This window comes from Platichthys flesus, chromosome 24 (genome assembly GCF_949316205.1).
Source record: "Platichthys flesus chromosome 24, fPlaFle2.1, whole genome shotgun sequence".
NCBI classification, from domain to species: Eukaryota; Metazoa; Chordata; class Actinopteri; order Pleuronectiformes; family Pleuronectidae; genus Platichthys; species Platichthys flesus.
Window position 1 is genome coordinate 5,070,244 of NC_084968.1, and position 16,657 is coordinate 5,086,900.

Sequence of the window (16,657 nt, forward strand, 5' to 3'; positions counted from 1 at the left end):
TGACACAAACACCAGAGAGGATTGTTTCTAGCGTAGTTTTGTAAAAGTTATTGTTTTTTTCCGCTTTTAGATTGAGAGTTTATTTTAGATTTTCACCAAACAACGGAAATGGTAAAAGGCAATCATTTAAGTGATTGCAACATTGCAAATGAAAACCTGTTTGAATCGTTGAAATGAATGAAAACAAAGATAAGATACTTGTTCCAGCTTCAGGTACTATATGAGGTCAAACTGATGGTGCTGTGGTTATGACTGGTTGTACTGATTGTACGATACCGCCATCCACTGGACAAACTAACTACTACTCTCTCTTCTCTGTGTCAAATGCATCGATCATAGATTTTATTTTCTTTGTTGTTGTTATAACCAAAGATATTTTTGTGGTGTTGCCTGAAGCCAAAATATATGAGAGGTGTCTTCCCTCCAAGGAAGAAACATATTTAGTCTAGAGTTTTATTTAAAGGTGGGTTTTTTTAAAACCTGATTTATTTACTATCAAACACTGGGTTAAATGTATGGTAAAAAAAGGTATTGTCCTCCAAATTTGGCATAAAATCCAATCATTTCAATATCCTCTTTTGTTACCTGACACAGCAGGGATTACAGTAGACACCAGTTTAATACCTTACCCAATTTATTAATTTGATTCGTAATATAACTTAAAGGACAAGTGATTAACCAAACCACACAAAATCCCATTAATGTGTCCTTTAAAAGCCCAACCCCAGTACAGTTAATGTGCATTATATATTTATTTCAGTTTTTATTTTGAGCCATTTACAACGTTAAATTAGTTTCACCCTCAACTGTGGCTTTGTGACAATGAAGATGACAACAATGTTTTTGTTTTATTGAGAAGTTGCTCTGATGCAATGAGCCCAGTGAAGCTAGATAGAGCTGATCTTCTCGGCTCTGCTCAGGTCTGATGAGGTCTGAAATCTATCTGTTGGAATATAAATCTAAATTCCACACCTTTTATTTAAAAAAAATGAATGTTAAAAGAATAATCTGTTAGCATAATCTAACAATTGTTTCATATCAACTGACAGAAAGGGATTCTTGTTTGTGTCTTAATGAAATGCTGAAGTATCAATCAATCGATCAAATTGTATTTGTAGCCCATACTCACAAATCCCAATTCGTCTCATAGGGCTTTAACATGGTCTGACATCCTCTGTCCTTAACCCCCAGCAAGAGTAAGGAAAAACTACTAAAAAAAACCTTTAACAGGGTAAAAATGCATAGAAACCTCAGAGAGAGCCACAAGTGAGGGATCCCTCTCCCAGGACGGACAGAAGTGCAATAGATGTCAAGTGTAGGAAAACATCATCAAGATAAAGGTTTTAGTAGCATTGAAGAGGGTAAACGTTTTGAAGGATAACTTCAATACTATATGTCAAGCAGTCCTGCTGCAATCATAGTCTATGGTCAGCGGCCAGCAAGATCATAATCCATCGGATGCCATTATGGTCCACAGTCATTGTCCACTGCCGCTAGTTAGGATCCATCATCAGCTGCCACCTTGGTCGTGGTGCACCTCCATTATCTGATTATTACGATCAGCCCGCGCGATATAGAATTCGCCATACTGGATCCACCATTGGGACCTCTGATACGCGATCCACAAATCACATCCTATGATGATGTGGCCACAGTTGCGGCCCTGGATTTGCAGGAGATAAGGCAAAGGGACTCAGGGGGAAGGGGTCAAAGTACTGACCATTATTATTTAGAGCTCAATTCATTCATGTGCTTTCTATGTGAGCCAAATCAATCATATCAGGATGAGAAATTCAAACTTAACTTTAAACTTGATTCTGTGCTGCCTATAATTCGAATTGGTTCACCTGCAGTTGATTTTATTCCACATTTGAGCCCACAGGATTCCAATGACAGCTTCCACCCAGTATGAGAGAAGTTAGTCACCAGTGTTATTTTGTGTTTGTTTGTTTTCTATGATATTACTGCCTAACAGGGTGGTGTGGGAGAGATGTATACAGTGCCCGGCTGCTCTTGTTAAGAGCTTTTGTAAAATGGAAAAATGTGCACAATGTTCAACACAAGACAACTGCCTCGGGTGTGTGACAGTCAGTTCTCTGGAACAGACGACGGGACAGCGGCGCAACGCAAGGTGCACGCCGTGGGGACGAGACATTGGGAGGAGATTGGATACAGACTCTCAACCTTAAATATATCAGTTAATCAATACGGCTGGAGGTGAAAAAACAGTTGTTCAGTTTGGTCCGTTTCAATTCCTTTGTCTATTTTCTAAAGCAACACTCGAGGGCGCTGTTTCGGCAGATTCACCACAGGGCTGCCCAACAGGAAACGGAAAGAAAAAAAGAAACCAAACCGGATGGCAGGACAGAGACACACAACATCTGGTGGAGGATCCAAACAAAATATTTGTAAATATTAAGTTTCTTGTTTGTTTTTCGTTTTTCTTTTTGAGTGAATGAATGAAATGCTTATTTTGTGACGACAAAAGACAACAGGTGCAGTTTGCAAAAAACAAAAAAGAAAAGTTGGTGAGTAGAAGTTGCTTACCACCAATCACTGTTCATTTAGTCATATTTTCTTTACGCTATCTTTATCTCCCATTGCCCATCATGACGTGGGCATTCTGTAGCATCATCAGACACTGTAGCAGATTCCCCCCCCCTCCCCACCCACCCCATGACAGAGGCCCTGATGCTGTAGTTAGCATTAGCTGTTTTCCAATTAATATTAATGAATTTGAAACATGTTACTAAATTATGTGGTTTGCGATCATCGAAGCCTCAACTCATCTTCCCCCCCCCCCCCCCCCCCCCCCCTCATAATTTTGCATCGTTTTGTTTCCCAACGATCCACCCACTCCTGATGAATTCGTGCTGCGTGACTGCTGTGACATCCAGAGGCTAAAATACTGAGGAAAGCCAGCTTTGCCTTTTGCCAGCTCACTAATGTAATGGCGAGTGTCACGGTCAGGACTTTTAAAGAAGCGGTCGGTTAAATGTCAGCTCACTTCACATGTAGCAATGTTTACATGTTGCCACTCAATCACTTGTGGGACAGACATGAGGGCTTTGATACCATTAGATGCCTCATATCCTCATCGAGCGACGCCATCACACCTGCCGCCCAGCGTCTCCCTTCCACACACTGTGTTGCGATGTGTTTGTGGAGGTTGTCCACAAACACTGACTGACGCGATGTAGCAGAAAAGAGTCCCGTGTTCCAATTGGTTGAGGGACGGACGATGATATTTTATAGTGGATCTGGTCGTATGTATGTGGACACACGCTGGGCCTAAGTAGCTCACTGCGGCCCTGAGGCTCGCCCATCGCCAGAGCTTGTGATGCACGAAAGCACATGGTAAACAACTCAGAATGACAAACACAAACACGTAAATCCTCAGCTTGCCAAGTTGCACCTGTTGTCTTGTTTTTAAATTCTTTGTTGAATTCAGAAACCCAAGACTTGAGATGAAGAAAATGTTAAATAATGGAGTTTAAGAAAAAAAGATGATTATTAAAAAAAGTACAGTAAAACTATATAAATAAATGAGGTGATGATATTTCTGTTTACTTTAGAAGTTATTATACACTGTATGCTGTGATTCTGATCTGGGAAACATTAAAGACATTCATAGCCAGACTGCTGAGTTTGTTTCTTTATTCACAGTTATTGGTTATTGAAAAAAACTCGACAGATCCATTACATTTCCTTAATTATTATTATACGATGCTATTTAACAAGTTATCATGAAACTGATTAATAACACACCAAAAGAAAAAAAAAATTCACGTTCAATTGAAAAATATGTATCAAATGCAACAGAATTCATACAAAAACTTGATTTCATTTCTGCAAGTGCAACACAAAGACTCAGTTTCAAAATGTGATGTTCAGTGCAACACATCAACAAAACAAACATCCATTGTTTCGATTATTATTAAAAATTATTCAAAGTTGTAAGAATTTTAGTTTTGTTTACCCTAGAATGGGCCATTTATATTTAAATACTTTAAATTTATATCAGGAGCAGGTCCCCTCTACAGAGGCCGCCATGTTATTATTTTACTGACGACATCAGGACCCAGTGTACAGGTTTTTTTCATACATGTGAAAGTGTCATTCTCCTGAAGGAAATCTTAGAGCATTTTCTGTCTGGTTGCAACTCCACGGATGTGCTGTCCTAGAGATACTTTAAATTCTATGTCCTTACATCCTCATTGTTTCTCATTGCTTTTATGAAGGATGACCTAGATATAGGTAAGTTATACTATTCTCCTACATTTTCCAAGATGACACCTCACTGACTTCTTTTGACATTAACGAAATATTATAAAAAATAAAATTTACATTTTAGCAGTATCAAAGGAATTATCACTTTAACTGTAACACATCCGTTTACAATCGCTTTTAAATCGCCATTTTGATCTATTTGATGTTCATATTGAAGGAATACGATTTTATAAAGTCAGTACAGTTACACAGAAGTGCTTCAAACAGCATATTAGAGTGAATTAACTTGACTCAAACTGAATGGCGTGAATATCAACAGACGCACCTTTACTACTTAAACAAACTCTCAGCTGGTCCTTGAACCAGTCTAGCAACAGGTGTTGCAAAAAAAAAAAACAGATGATGTTTTTTTAAATAGTCGCAGTCTAAATAAATAGGTGCATATAGTAAGTAAATAAGTGTGGAAATGGTGCATTAATCACACATTGAACAAAACAATGCACTGCGAATCAAGCAAGCAACTACCTTAGCCATTAGCATCAGCATTAACATCGATACATTGATATAAAACTCTGAAGCACATTGGGAACAATAGACACCATTCTCATAAGCTTAGCCTGTTAGTTGGTGTTTTATTCTATCTATATAGCATGTTTTATCTAACATACTACACTCATAACAAGCCCCCCGTCCTTCTCAGTCGAGATACTAACAAAAAGTAGCTGATTCGTGTTGACACATGGGAACTCGGGCTGTCCTGAGCTGTTACGTACCAAGGAAAGTCCGTTTGCAGGTGTTTTACATTACATTACATTACATTTCATTTAGCTGACGCTTTTATCCAAAGCGACTTACAATAAGTGCATTCAAACCTGAGGGTACATACCAAGGACGACAAGAATCAAGAAAGTACAATTTCTTCAAAATAAAGCAAAAGGAAGGAGCAACGAGCCGATTAGCCGAAGCAGAGCTTGGGATGAAACCCCAAGCGGAGGTTGCGTCACAACTACACGTTCCAACAAAGGGAATTAATCCGGTGCACTTCTCTAATCAGACAGCATGTTGTCTCTCAGTTCATGTTAAATGACACTTTGAGACTTTGTTCTGCCTGCAGACGTGTGATATCTTTCCAGTTTGCAGGAATATCAGCAGGCTTTGAACCATGTTCTTCTGCAAACTCCTCATTGAACTTTGCCATAACATATTTCCAGTAGTCTGATGCCTCGTAGCTTCCATCTGGAGGAATGTTCCAGTCTGGGAAAATATCTCTGTAATTTTTGTTTAAGTGATATTCACCTTTAGTAGCATCGCAGCAAAATAGGTTGTCACTCGATACAGAGGACGAGCATATGTCAGTGACCAGATTTTCTGTTTGTAGCCCCATCCATCCATTCAGACCCTTTGGCCTATGCAGTGAAGCCTCATGCACAGTATGGTCACCACCTCCGCGCACACAGGCCACTGCACAGAAGGGACACTGTTTACCACATCCAATCACTTGTGTGAAAAGCTCATTCTGGGGTTTGACATCAAGCTGTTTAAGTATACTCTGGATGCCTCTTTTTTTAAATTTTTGCTTTAGAATTTTTTCCATTTTATTCACAAACTCTGTGAACCAGTGAGCAAATTGTTCCTGGTTTGCTTTGTTCAGGATCATGAAAGCACCAAGTGCATCCTGGGAAATAACCAGTGTATCACCAAGTTCCTGACAGAAGTTGTTAATGAATGTTTTCAAGTCAGCACTTGTTGTCTTTGTGGCCTTGTGGATTGCAACCTTTATGCAGCTGATACTTGAGTCAAGATGCTGATCCACTAGCTCAAACATCTTAGAATCTTTTGATAAGTGTTTCACTGTTTGGTCAAGTATCCACTTCTTTACATATCCCTCATATGAGCGAATGTACCTTGCGTACTCCCTAAAGCTGTGCTTTGAGAGCAAATCCAGTAAAATCTCATACTGGGAGTAGACTCTTGCATTGAACTGTGATTGTTTCCTCATTTCACAAATGATATCAGGACCCAGTTTACTGTAGACAAAGTTTTCAACTGCAGGCTTCAAACATTGTTTGGTGAATTCTTCTGCCTTCTTCTGGCTCTGGTCTTGTTGCTTGAACACATCTTTAAAACTATCAAAAAACATTCCTTTGTTTTTGTTCAGACATAAGTACGGGTCATTCTCCTTTAGGAAATCTTCATGCATTTTCTGAAAGTGTCTGGCTGCAATGCCACAGATGTGCTGTTTTAGAGAAACTTCAAACTCAATGCCTACGGTTACATCCTGATTCTTTTGCAGCCTCTCATCAACTATGCGAAGGATCTCTTGGATGTAAGCATCAGAGTAGTCTTTTTTTTTTTTTGCATCTGCTTCAGGAGCCTCTGCTTCATGCTCTTCTGTTTCGTCTTTTTCCTTCATATACTGAATGCATTCATCTATGATGTTGTCAGCTATATTGTGTAGCCTGATTTTGGGATCTTGAAAGGGTGTCATTTTTCTTATCATCTTTTTTAAATTTTCAACCGGTCCTTTGGCTGTATATTTGAAATGCGTTTTGCCACAATCTTGCAAGTTTCTTTTGCTCAGCAATTCACATGCATGACTTCCTTTAGGCGAGAGATTTATTCTTAAGTAGTGGGAGACACTGGTAAAGACATTTTTTGTCTTTTGTTGGGAAAAAGACAGTTTCTTTACTGTTTCTTTCCACATCTTGCCAAATTCTTGGTTCAGTTCTTCATCTCCCATCTGCATGTTTTTCTTTCGACATTCATCGATCAGTAAACACACTGCTTTTTCAATTTCTTTTGTGTGATTGTCTTTGATTTTTTGAACTTCTGTCTGTCCCTGTTTGATTTCAGCCGCTGCTGTGAGTTGACTATACACAGAGTTCTGCATGTCTCTTCGAAGACTCCTTGCACTGTTTGCAAATTCCTCTTTGTATCTTTCTACGAAATGGAGATGGCCGTCTTTTTGCTCGAAATAGTTTTTCAGTTTTTCAAGAAGCTCTTCCTCCAATTTCGTCAGCTTTGTCGAGACTTCACTTTTCAAACTCAATATGAGTTCTTTCATGTCAACTATTTCAGATTTGGAAGCAGGTGTTCTTAAATTTGAGATGATTGTTTCGGCATTAGTTATCCACTTGTATATGGATTCTTTGAAGTCCCATTCCCACTTGTTGGATTCTGTGCATAGCTTCATGTATGCTTCAGCCACTAGACTGTTTCTGAAGCTGAAGATGAAGTTTTCATGCTTCACTGCCTTCCACAGGCTTGACATCCACTCTTTAAACTTCAAGATGTCATTAGCAGAGGACTCACAGTTTCCTAGTATCTGTGTGATGTTTTTCTTGAACTGATATACAGCTTCACTGTACCCTTCATTGACTGGTGCCATTGGTGGGTTTCCATTCCAGAGTCCAGGAATGTACCAGCTCCCAGTTTCTGGGTTGTACTCCATGACATCAGTGAAGCACTTGTTCTTTTCTTTCTTCTCCATTTTGGCTGCTGCCTGTGTCATCTCGTTTAACTGATCCAAGAGCAGATGCCTCTCTCTTAGGGTGTTCTCATTGGCTGAAACATCTGACACATTCTGGTGAACAAACTGACATTTAGGCTTTTTGCCCACCTCTTTCATCCTGAGAAACGCATGCACAACTATTTGTAGGATGTCCTTCATTTGTGTGGAATTCTCCATTGCAATATTGATAATGGTGATGTCACTCAGCCCCACAACAAGTGTTGCAAGCTCATTGTCGTGCTCATAGCTATCATCCAGTTGTGCAAGCTCTGCTGACTTTAAGCCCTCAGTGTCAATGATGACCATGAAGTCACAGTTGAGGACTTTTTTGACATCTTCATTGATTCTGATGAGCAACATAAAAGCACCTCGAGTGCATCGGCCAGTGCTGACTGCAAACTGCACTCCAAACATGGTGTTAAGAAGAGTGGACTTTCCTGTGCTCTGAACTCCAAGAACCGTGACGACCAGTATCTTGTTCTTTGGAGACACCAGTTCATTGAGCTGGGAGAGAACATCACTCACCCATGTGAGAGGTATGTTGGATGCATCTCCATCTACAAGCTCCAGGGGAAATCCATCAAGCAACAATCCTGCACAGATCTGGGGCAGATGCTGTAGTTGTTTACGTGACAGATCGTGTTCTGGAAGGGAAACTGAAGCTTCATAAATCTGACCCATTTCACGTAAGAAGTGTTCAGTTCCCAGTGAGCTGTTGGAAAGCTCTTTATCAATGACTTTGATGGCCTCTTTGTTCTCAGCATCTTTGCATTTTTCTCTGTACCGCTTTCTGAGGCCAGACAGTTTTTCTCGAGACAGGTTATCAAGGTTCATTCGCATCCATTTCAGAAAATAACGTCTCTCTAAGCCTTGGCTTGATATTGCAGTGATGAAGCACGTCATGGCATCTGACATGTTTTTAGAGCTCTGTTTCTTCCGAAGTTTTTCTTTCTTTTTCTGAAGCCCTGCTTTGTACATTTCTATGTCTTCAGATCCAAGACTTTTCAGTCGAAATTCCTCCTTCTCTAAAATTGTCAATTCCTTCCATATTTCACCATGCAAGGGAAGCTGAGTGGCTTTGTATTCAGGGATGTTTTGAATTTTTGATGTTATGGTGTCTGCATTTAGTTTGGCAGTCTGACACTCTGTACAGTCTTCATCAACCAAGATTCCCAATTCATGGGCAATGTCAGCCATCTTCTCAATGCACACCTTCTTCTTTGTGTTCTCAATAACATTGTTGACTTTCTTCCGCAAACCTTGGACAAAGTCAGCATAATTTTTCTGCTTGGTCTTTGTAATGATGTTTGATGTTAATCCCAACTTTGTTGCTACTGTTTTGAGAGCATCCATATTAAAGCATTTGCTTTGTTGGTTACCGACCAAAAACATCTGTGCCTTGTGGTAGAGGTTGGTTAGCAGCTTGCACTCAGGGTCCAAATTGTCAAAGAACACAAACACTGCTGCAGATGTCTGACACAAGAAAGAAAACTGAGTTTCAAATGAAGCAATGTCCCCACGCAGGTTAGCTACAGCTACTGGCTCACTGAAAATATCAATGTTTTTTTTGCCAGAGGGAAGGTACCAAGTTATTTCAGTCAGTCCATTGGATATATTTCTTGGGGAGTTACCACACTTCATATCATGATGAATAAAAAAGTCAGTGCTCAAAAGCTCATTGAGAATCTTTGACTTGGACATGGAACTTTTCCCCAGTCTCACAAAAGATATCATTGGAATTTCAGAGAGAACAATTCTTTCTTCAGTAAAACCCTTGGATTGTAAAAGTGACTGAGGTCTGTACGTTTTAACAATGTCTCTCATGGCCCAAAGCATGAGTTTGCACTGATCTGTGTCACAATCTGGAAGCAGGAGAGGCACAGAAAACTGACACATGGACATTTTGAGGGCCATTTCCTGTTGCACAAACCCATCAGAACACAGGAAGAGAGCAGTGATTACGTCAAGGGGGTTTACCATGTCACCTGAATCTGTAATGTCGCTAAGATTACTGAAGTCAAATTCAATCGTTTCTGTTGCTCCCTCTTTGGATGATTCACATTCTGATAGTAAATTTCTCGCTGTCACATTAACCATCATGAGTTTCTTTAAGAAATACCATGGAAGATCTGAGTGGCACTTGGCAGGTTCATCAGTGATGGCCTTCAGGTCAATCTGAAGTATTTCGCTCAGTGTTAGCTTCTTTGTGTAGTGCTGCTTCAAGCCCAGATCCTCCAACAAGGTCTGCAGTTGTGTCTCTGTGGGCATGAAAACATGATTATTAAACCCATAATTACAATGGCCAGTGGTATTCAGATCATTCCCCTTAGCATTAGGGAGGTTTGGATGATATGTGTTAAATAAGTTAGTATGTATACATCTTGGTCTGAATTTGTTTTTACAACCCTTTAAATACTGAGTAGATTATAAGTCAATAATCAAATATCTATAAATTATATATTATATAACATTAAAAATAGAGATTATTATATTAATGTATAATGCTACAGAGGCGTTATGTTTTGAATCTGTCAGTCCATCGATCCGTACCATTTTGTTTACGTAATATATCAATGTGTAACTTTGTGAATGAGATATATAAGTATGGGTAATATGTAGAGAATGTCATTACATCTGGCACAATTCTCTTGTACTTATGGTGAACACTGTGAAGTGCATTATTTACAACCACAAAAAGCATGAGACTGCCAGAGCATTGCACAATGACAATTAAATAAATTTACTTTGGCCCAAGTGCATCATCAAAGTAACATGAGATCTGTAGCTTACTGTGGTAATTGCAAGGTAAACAGACAAATGGGTTAGGGTTTTTGCTGGAAATAGTTTTTCAGTTTTACAAGAAGCTCTTCCTCCAATTCCATCAGCTTTGTGAAAACTTCAATTTTCAAAGTCAAGATGGGTTCTTTCATGTCAACTATTTCAGATTTGGAAGCAGGTGTTCCTAAATTTGAGATGGTTGTTTCAGCATTTGTTATCCACTTGTATATGGATTCTTTGAAGTCCCATTCCCAATTGTTGAACTCTGTGCATAGCTTCATGTATGCATCAGCCACTAAACTGTTTCTGAAGCTGAAAATGAAGTTTTCATGCTTCACTGCTCTCCACAGGCTTGACATCCACTCTTTAAACTTCAAGATGTCATTAGCAGAGGACTCACAGTTTCCTAGTATCTGTTTGATGTTTTTCTTGAAATCGTGCTTTGCAGTAAACCACTATAGCAACACTTAGGTGTGCAAGCACAGACATTCGTTAATAATAGGACAAAGATCAAAACAATTTACAACTGCCCCGGCATATCATAACTTTCAAATAGAATTTGTTTTACCTGAATCTTACACACTGGACCTTTTAAGAGAGGATGCTTGTGTTTCCTGTACTGTTTGTTTTTTTACATTTGACTTGCTTTGGTGTCAAAAATATAGATACATCACACATATAATTAGATTTATAAATATATTATGGTGGGTCATACAGTTGAAATTTACACTGGCATGCTGTAAAGTTATAATAATTTCATGTAGTAGCATGATTAAAAAATAAATGTTACACATATTGAGTATTTAAGACTGCATCATGCATTGGTGAAGCATCTCATCTAATGAATTTCTTGTTTTGAGATTAAATTCTTCACAATTTTCATTGCAACTACTTTTTTCTTTTCACTTACGTGTATCGGCAGATGCTCCAATTGGCGGGCTTCTTGTTCCATTTCTGCCCTGAATATCTACAGTGCTGGAGACCTCCATGGTCCCACTGCCTCTGAGTGCGTCACTGCAGGGATCTGAAACAGTCCTCGTGCCTGAACAGAGAGGTGTTACTTCTACTGGTGGAGAAACATCTGTCATAAGAGAAGAGAAAGAAATACCTCTCAGTACCTCCAGATCACACCTTGTTCTTTTGTTCACTGGACTGGCACACTTACAGTTAGACTGTGTTATTGAGGGATCCTTCTCCTCACTGTCAGGCTCAGGGAACGTATCGTTGGTGTCAAAGAACTCCTTGATATTTGAGAAAAAAAACAAAAAGCAGTTCATAGTGTAATTAATCGACTCATAATCCCGTTCACAATCGCTAATGAGAAAAGTTTAACTGTAAAAACAAGCTGTTTACTTCCTCCTCCCCTGAGCTGTCCGTTGGGGGTCCAGTGTCAGTCGTGTCTCACTCGGTCCAGATTATTAAATCTGCTTCTCTCTTAAAGTAATCAGTAACAAGTTGCATGTTTAGTTAAAGGCCAAGTAAAGTCAAAGAGCAAAACTCTGAGCAGAGTGCCTGATGGGTAGAGGCCCAGAAACATGATAGATAAATTAATCCAGTTTTTCATAATACAACAAAGCAAAATACTACGTTGCAAGTTCAAGTCCTTAATTCAGTGGCCTGTTGCTTCATGAATTTACACTATTATCAGAGTAGAAATATTATACATACTATTTAAATTATTGAATTTATTTGAAGTAGTGATGTATAAGAGACTTGGTACTGCTATAGTTGGTTGGAGCTGGAATTAATTTCATTGAAAAGGTTAATCCTTAAAATCTATTACAAAACATTATATTTTGTAAGCCAATCATCGTTAGAATGTCAAATCTACAACAGTAAAATAATAGCGTCAGCTGTCCTGCACATGAAGTTGAGTAAAGAGTCCAGCTTTGACTGTAAAATATAAGGAACTTAACGGAAGTCATTATTCTTTGGTTCTTTTTTCTACCTTGAATGTATTTATTTATCTGTTTATTTAATTGTCTAACCATAAGGAAGTTTAGTTGACACGAAATAACACAAATATATCACAAGAACAGTAAAACAAAACAAAAAAATGAAGAAACAGGGAGTAGACAAAAACATCTATCAAAATAATACCATATCACAAAGCTTTGAATCATCAAGGGAAATGTGGGAATCAAGTTCGAGGGCAGTTTGCTTTTAACTCCATTTCAAGTGGAACCAGTTCTGCCAACATTGGTGAATACATGAGGGACATCTAAGGTTAACACTTCAAACACTGGGGGGCGCTGCTAACCAAAAACTGCCAATGGGTGCAATTCACCGCTGTGAGAGTGCATTGACTTCCATAGTAAAAGGTTCATTTATTCATCATTAGGCAACATAGAGTTGTATAACAAAGTGCTAGGTGTGGTCGCTTTAATTCCTTAACCAATTGATAATAAAGTAATATAATTAACTTTATTATATTTAACTGGGTAAAAATGTGAAGGACAAAATACATTGTAAATAAATTGGAATAAATGTTAAATGTCCTTTATTATGCGGTTATTCCAGTTCCAGTAGTTAATAGATCACATAATGTAGACAACAGATTTAAAATGAGAGAAAAAGAGACGTGAGTTAGTTTGGAAGCTTCAACATTAGAGCTTCAGACATGAATAACATGATACATCTGGGACGAGTATGATATTTGTTGTCCATGCACAGGAGTTAGGTGCTTGAGTTTTGAGAGCTTAGCATGGGAATTCAGAATATCTCCATAGTCAAGGGCTTAATAAAGGTTGGCTGCACTGAAGTTTGACACCCTTTAATCGGTGGTGTAATATTGTCGGACGATAATAACATCCACTTAACCTGTGAAGCAGATATACATTTCCTGCTTGAAGACTCACATTGCCACATGCCAAGTTTGTATCGGCAGTATCAGGACACAATGCTTGTCACTTGTCCTAATAATAATGGTTGTTCTCTGACAAAATTACTGATTAAACATTATAGGAACTCACCTTTGTAGAGATCTGCCGCAGTCTTTCATCCAGGATTCGATGGTGTCCTGCAGCTATAGATACAACATAACACTTCGCTGCATATGCCAATACAGACCTGTGCTAGCAGACACCCTCCTTTTATTCTGTTGGTCAAAACACTTACACTTTTGGTTTGATCATGTGATTTCCCAGAATAAGACAAAGGGAAGTTTCCAGGAAATGAAAAATATGGTAGTTGATAAAACCTCAGCTGTGTTAGCGTGTTTCTGTTCCCTTTGTTTCAGAATTCATTTGTGAGGAAATCAATGTAGACAAAGCAGGAATCAAACAATGTTATACAAAAATATTCACGAAGAAAGAAAATTCTCTACTTCATCGATCTCACACGTTGACAAGATTAGATTTAGATTAGATTTCTTTATTTATCCACACAATGGGGAAATTCACTTGTTACAGCAGTAATAGAAAAACAGAATTAAAGTAACAGTGTCGAAGCACTGTAAAAAAAAAGTACACTTCTAAAACTACACATAATAGGAGTATGAAAACAAACAACCTGCAAAAACAGACACTGTACAAAAAGCAGGTGCTGGGGATAAAGTGGAATGATGTTCAGTGTTATTGTAATGAAAATAGAAAAATATGAAACAGTAGTGACCATGATACAGAAAATAATTAAAAATAATAAGAAATAATAAGATTTGCAACATCTCAACACTCAGCTGTTTGAATCAGTGTTTTTTTTCAGACTAACATCTGTTTACTGCTCTGTAAAGGTGGAAAGAATCAGGTTGACGGCTTGTTTCACTCCTAATGTCTGATTTATTGAATAAAAAGGCACAAAGGGAACATGTCAACATGATAAATAAAACAATCACACTGACAAAGGTCTTAAGGGGTTCAATGTGTGAAGGGGGGGATCTATGTGTGACACCTTCTCACTCCCCCCTCCCTTCCTGAGCGTCAACAGAGCGACTGTGGCCGCCTTGCGTCAAAATGCCAGTCGACCTCACTGAGCGGTCTTCTCTACAGTGATGAGGAGTCTATAGAACGATGTCACCTGTGTGTTTCGGATGTAAACAGTAGTTGATAGTTTACATGTAGCACATGTGTTATCCCGCTGTGGTAGTGCTTCATTACTGACATTAGGTAGCTGAGTTAGCTGAACGCTAATAGCAGAAGACACGTGATTTCTCCGTTTACACACAAACAGCTGAGAGCTGCACTGAGGTGAGGAGGAAGAGGAACCATAGGGACCGGACTGAAGCTACACAGGTTTTTGTTTTTATTATTTTACTATGTGGTCTCGATGTCAACAAGAACAATACAACAAAGTGTTTTTATGCCACAGCTCTGTGTTGACATCTCACTGAGTAATGTTAATGTAACATTAGCGTTCTCAGAAACCACTGAATAATTATTATATGATATATGCTTTGTTACAGGAATAATTTGTCATGTTTTGCATATTAAGCTCAATAAGCTGGATAAAAAACGTTACACTCTACGACCCCTACTGACAGCATCCTATAACCAACATAACATAGATCTAATATTAAAGCCTCCTCTGAGTTTCTCCTTTCTTTGTTTTCAGACACTTACTGAAGAGATGAGTGTGGAGCAGCACAGGGGCTGACCGCTGCAGACATGGTGACCCACCTTCTGCTGGAGTACCATGGTGTTCCTATGAACTGTAGGGACACACCTTTCAGACAGCCAGAGGAAATGCTGTGTTCAGGATCCTGAAAACTGTGTGAGTCTACCACTGTACTTCTCCCAGTACTGCCTACAAGTGTTTTACATATTCACAGGCAGTACCAGGAGGATGTTAGGGTATTCACACAACTGCATATAAGTGCAAAAGGACAACATTTGGGTGATTATTATTACTTCTGTTGTATCTTTTTTATTTATTTGTTTTTCTAATACTATTTCACACATTTGCTTTAAAATTGTTAATTGATTTATGAATATATTCATATGTTGGGGTTGACACTGGTATGATAAGTACAATAATAAAATGGACATTAAACAGATTTTCTGTATTTATATTATATACATAAACAGATTTTTTACACAGGTTGGTGTGCGTGAATGGCAGCATGATTCAGCTTTGCTTTTCAAGGACAAATAGTGGTCCTGTTGAAAACAGTTACAATACTATTGAATATAATATTTGACATTCATATCCAGTTTGTCAAAAGTAATGCTTATATGAGAATGACTTACAGGGTTTGTATTCCACAAGAGTTACAAAAAGACTATATTATATAAAAATGCATATTTTAATTAAAAAATATTTTTTTGTAATCTTCTGAAGCTGAAATTCAGGCTTTTCAACTATTCAATATTTGATATACATGTTAACAACTTTGAACATGGAGTGTGGATGTGAGTGATTTATTTAAAATGTAAACAACAAAATAATACTAAAGCATTAAAAACTTTTTTTAAATAGATATAGTTAAATGGCCGTCAGAAAGGAGATCAAATAACAAATAACTTCAGCGTCAGAAACTCTTTGTCACTCAGTAGTTTTCCATCGTGGAGACAACACAGTGTTTATCCTCATTTCCTGTGTCATGGGAATTTCAATAATCAAGCACAAGTCATTACTATGTCTTTCTGGAAGTTTATTCTACATCTGCAGAGGGGCTATCAATGTACAAGACCATGGGATAGATTTTATACACTGAGCAATAACATACAGGAGAAGCAGCACTTTATACATCTTCAAGCTCCTCCTAGAGTAGAACAAAGTTATTAATCCGCCTCTTTGATGTTTAGAAATAGGTGACCAATATCCTGTCCTCTACTCTGTCTCAGACCCCTGGAGTGTAAGATCTGTTTTCAAGATCCCTTTATCAATGTTTACAACCCACACAAATCCCCTGTGTTGTGAAGTCTTTGTTAGATGACCCTGTGTGTGACGAAGTCATATAGCATCAGTTACTTGAGCGACACCCTGACTTTTCAGGGAAACATTTGCTCATCTTTCTAAACATCAAAGTAGTTACTTCTATCAATCATTGCCCAAATAGTAAAATTACTATCACACCTGTTTCAGGACGCCTCACTTTAACTTTCACTTCTAACATGACGCCTGGGCCGTTCCTTTGGATTTCGGTGGTAAATTTATCATTTATTATTCATACTATATTTTCCGTCTTTTAAGTTCGCAAAC

At 38.3% G+C, this 16,657-nt stretch overlaps 1 protein-coding gene across 2 annotated transcripts; it reads right to left on the reverse strand.

Annotated features, from left to right (window-relative positions):
• Positions 1–3,640: 3,640 nt before the first annotated feature.
• On the reverse strand, positions 3,641–13,602 carry LOC133949770 (up-regulator of cell proliferation-like). Of its 2 annotated transcripts, XM_062383751.1 has the most exons (4): positions 13,492–13,602; positions 11,685–11,760; positions 11,430–11,600; positions 3,641–9,999 (listed from the first exon to the last, which is right to left on the reverse strand). In XM_062383751.1, exons 3-4 carry the CDS (start codon positions 11,506–11,508, stop codon positions 5,300–5,302), a joined length of 4,779 nt encoding a protein of 1,592 aa, XP_062239735.1. In that variant the 5' UTR covers positions 11,509–11,600; positions 11,685–11,760; positions 13,492–13,602; the 3' UTR covers positions 3,641–5,299. The 2 variants fall into 2 exon arrangements, with proteins under 2 accessions (XP_062239735.1, XP_062239734.1); XM_062383750.1 differs by lacking the exon at positions 13,492–13,602 and having other exon boundaries at positions 11,685–11,830.
• Positions 13,603–16,657: the final 3,055 nt, after the last annotated feature.

Bases quoted from the DNA above. Each gene is read 5' to 3' on its own strand.
- LOC133949770 (XM_062383750.1), bottom strand. From the start codon at position 11,796: ATGAACTGCTTTTTGTTTTTTTTCTCAAATATCAAGGAGTTCTTTGAC. The intron at 11,601-11,684 runs GTAAGTGTGCCA...CTCTTATGACAG, and splicing joins CTCAATAACACAGTCTAACT to ATGTTTCTCCACCAGTAGAA. The intron at 10,000-11,429 runs GTAAGTGAAAAG...TCATGCCCACAG, and splicing joins TGGAGCATCTGCCGATACAC to AGACACAACTGCAGACCTTG.